At 41.3% G+C, this 2,748-nt stretch overlaps 1 gene segment (V, D, J or C); it reads left to right on the top strand.

Moving 5' to 3' along the window:
- Positions 1-283: 283 nt before the first annotated feature.
- LOC132991004 (Ig kappa-b4 chain C region-like) lies at positions 284-718 on the top strand. The segment is given in 1 exon segment: positions 284-718. A coding segment is annotated over 1 exon segment (261 nt).
- The last annotated feature ends 2,030 nt before the right edge of the window (positions 719-2,748 follow it).

The raw sequence follows: 2,748 nt of genomic DNA, 5'->3' as shown, positions 1-2,748 counted from the left end.
AAACTGTTTTAAAAATGTGTTGCAAAGTTTTTGGATTATTTTGATGGGGAATGTTTGTAATGTTTTTAATTTGATTCAGATGTAGTTTAAATATATTTCAGGTCGTTCTGTGTGATTCTCTCTCTGTGTGCTGATGTGCATGAGAGGCTTCTTAAAGGGAAGTGAAACAATGTGTGAGTGAGTGACCGGTGGAGCAGAAAGAAACATCTGACAGAAACTCCTAAAAAAAGAAAATCAACTCTCAGACATTAAAGGTGTCCTATAGGGTTTGGTGTTTGATTGACAGTTGTGTGCTCCCTGTCCTCTAATCTGATTGGTGTCTCCTATAGGTGATGTGCGTCCCACCCTGACGGTGCTGCCCCCCTCCAATGAGGAGCTGGAGCAGGGGAAGGCCACGCTCATGTGCCTGGCCAACAAGGGCTTCCCCTCAGGCTGGAGTCTGGCCTGGAAGGTGGACGGCAGCAGCAGCAGCAGCAGCAGCAGCTGGGAGGAGAGCAGGAGCCCTGCGGTGCTGGAGAAGGACGCTCTCTACAGCTGGAGCAGCACCCTGAGGCTCTCTGCAGACCAGTGGAGGAAGGTGGGCTCTGTGACCTGTGAGGCCACCCAGGGCGCCCAGGCTCGAGTCACAGAAAGTCTGAGTAGAGACCAGTGTTCCCAGTAATGACTCACTGGGACTCTGCTGCTGGTTTTACTGTGATACTGCTCTCACTCTGCACCTCTCTCTCTCATTATTTCATGTTTCTAAAGAATAAATATTAGCTTGTTGCTTCAGATGTGTGTGTATTGTTTCCTGATAATAAAAATATGTTCATTAAATCAATGAGAAATACACTTTTTGTCTTTTTTTTAATTTTTTCAAAGTTGTTAAAATGACTTTTCTTTAATCACAAACTGTCTTAAGATACTTCATCATAATGGAGCCAGTGACTACATTAAGAAATGCAGTTTCTCCATGATAACTTTACAAAGGACGAGTAAAAACACATCATGATGAGACATAAACACTGTTTTTAAAGTCAGATTGAGCTCCTCAATATGTTTGATGAGTGCCATCAGTGATCACAGAACTTCAAACGATATCATTTTTCATAATTTATATAAATTCCCAAATGACAGTAAACTTGTTTTGTGCTTTAGTCTCTACAATAGTCGGTAATAATGAACAAAACCCATGATAGCCAGCATGACAAGCCAAGACCAGAGTGCTCAGAGACCGAGATAAGATCAAGACCAAGGCAGGACAAGAATGAGACAAGACCAGGACAATGAATTTCACTGAAAAATCATCAACTTGTGTGCAGCTGGCGTGTCACTCACTCAGACTGTAACACCAGGAAGGTTGCAGCCGTAACTGGGGGATAAAAGTCAAACTACAAATGAATTGAAGTTAATCGTTGTTTCAAAAAGGGGCTTTTCTTTCTACCACAATCAATTAAGGAACAGGACTAGCACACAACCATCACCATCTCCTCACCTCTGGCATCCTGGTGGAAAACCCATAATATCACCAAGTCATCACTAGCACCATGTAGATTTTTTTATTTTACCAGGTAGTCTCATTGAGATTTTGTAATCTATTTTTCAAGAGAGACCTGGGTACATCAGTGGCAAATAAAATAATTAAAAAGAAAGAAGTAACAGACATCAAAAACACAAAGTAGATGCATGGCCAATACGCACAAAAACATCATACAAACACATTTAAAGTCAAGTCAGGTGTCCAAAGCAAGGCTATTAACATAGACAACTCCCAATTGATTTAAATTTGTGCTCTTTCAGCATCCCTTTAAATGCCACTAGAGCAGGGATGTCAGACATACCGTATCCGGCCCGACAGCAGGTTTCATCCGGCCCGCGAGACGTTTTGGGAAGGAGGAGGAAATGTATTGAAAAATATTTTGAGATTTTTTATAAATTAAATATTTGTAATACGTATTTCTCCCGAATTGTATTAAAACCTATGTATAATGAGCAACTTAAAGGTTGATATCATGATATGAAAATTAATTAAATGGGGCACTTTGAACTATCTTCTCAGCAGGGAGTATCATAAAAAAGACGAGTCGAGCGCACAAGCTGCTCCTGCATTACGCTAATCAGCAAACAGGCTGAACACCTGAGAGAGGTGACACAGAATGCAGGTTTTCAAGAGAGATCGAAGGAGCGATATTTCTTTAGTTTTATTTGGTCACAAGTTGCCAGAATTGTATCAAAGCTACGGGACTTAACGACAGGCACACCTCTGCACTGCGCGCGCATCCTGACAGTCTTCGGTTCTGTGCACACTTCTTTCCAGTTTCTCCTGTCTTCGATGATGAAAAACAAAAGTTTTGGCTGATAATAACAAAGCTTCCTATGGAGGTAGCCACAAAGAGCAGCTCGTGCAAATAAAAAACAATCATCTCCGCCATGCGTAACGGCCCAGACCGTCTCCACACATCCAGACAGAAGTGTAGGTTGCGGTCACCGGCGTTGAGCCTGATGCATCTCCCGACTAGTTTTACCTCTGGTTATTGTAAAAACAGTAAATTAAAATGAATATTAACTGATTTTTAATTACAGATGGTTCATTTTTAGGTCACCCAGAGGTGAACATGTTTTGTTGGTCACCTAAAAGTTTCAGCTCGACATCACTTCTAAATGCAGTAGCCTGCTGTTGCGACTTTATCACCAGCTTTCATCAGACCGTAAAAATATAACTATTACTGAACATTTCATTCTTATCCAAATACGATATCACACACAAGC

This window comes from Labrus mixtus, chromosome 16, assembly GCF_963584025.1.
Source record: "Labrus mixtus chromosome 16, fLabMix1.1, whole genome shotgun sequence".
Taxonomy (NCBI): Eukaryota; Metazoa; Chordata; class Actinopteri; order Labriformes; family Labridae; genus Labrus; species Labrus mixtus.
The sequence above is the reverse complement of the archived record's forward strand: the minus strand, read 5'-3'. Positions and strand labels throughout refer to the sequence as shown.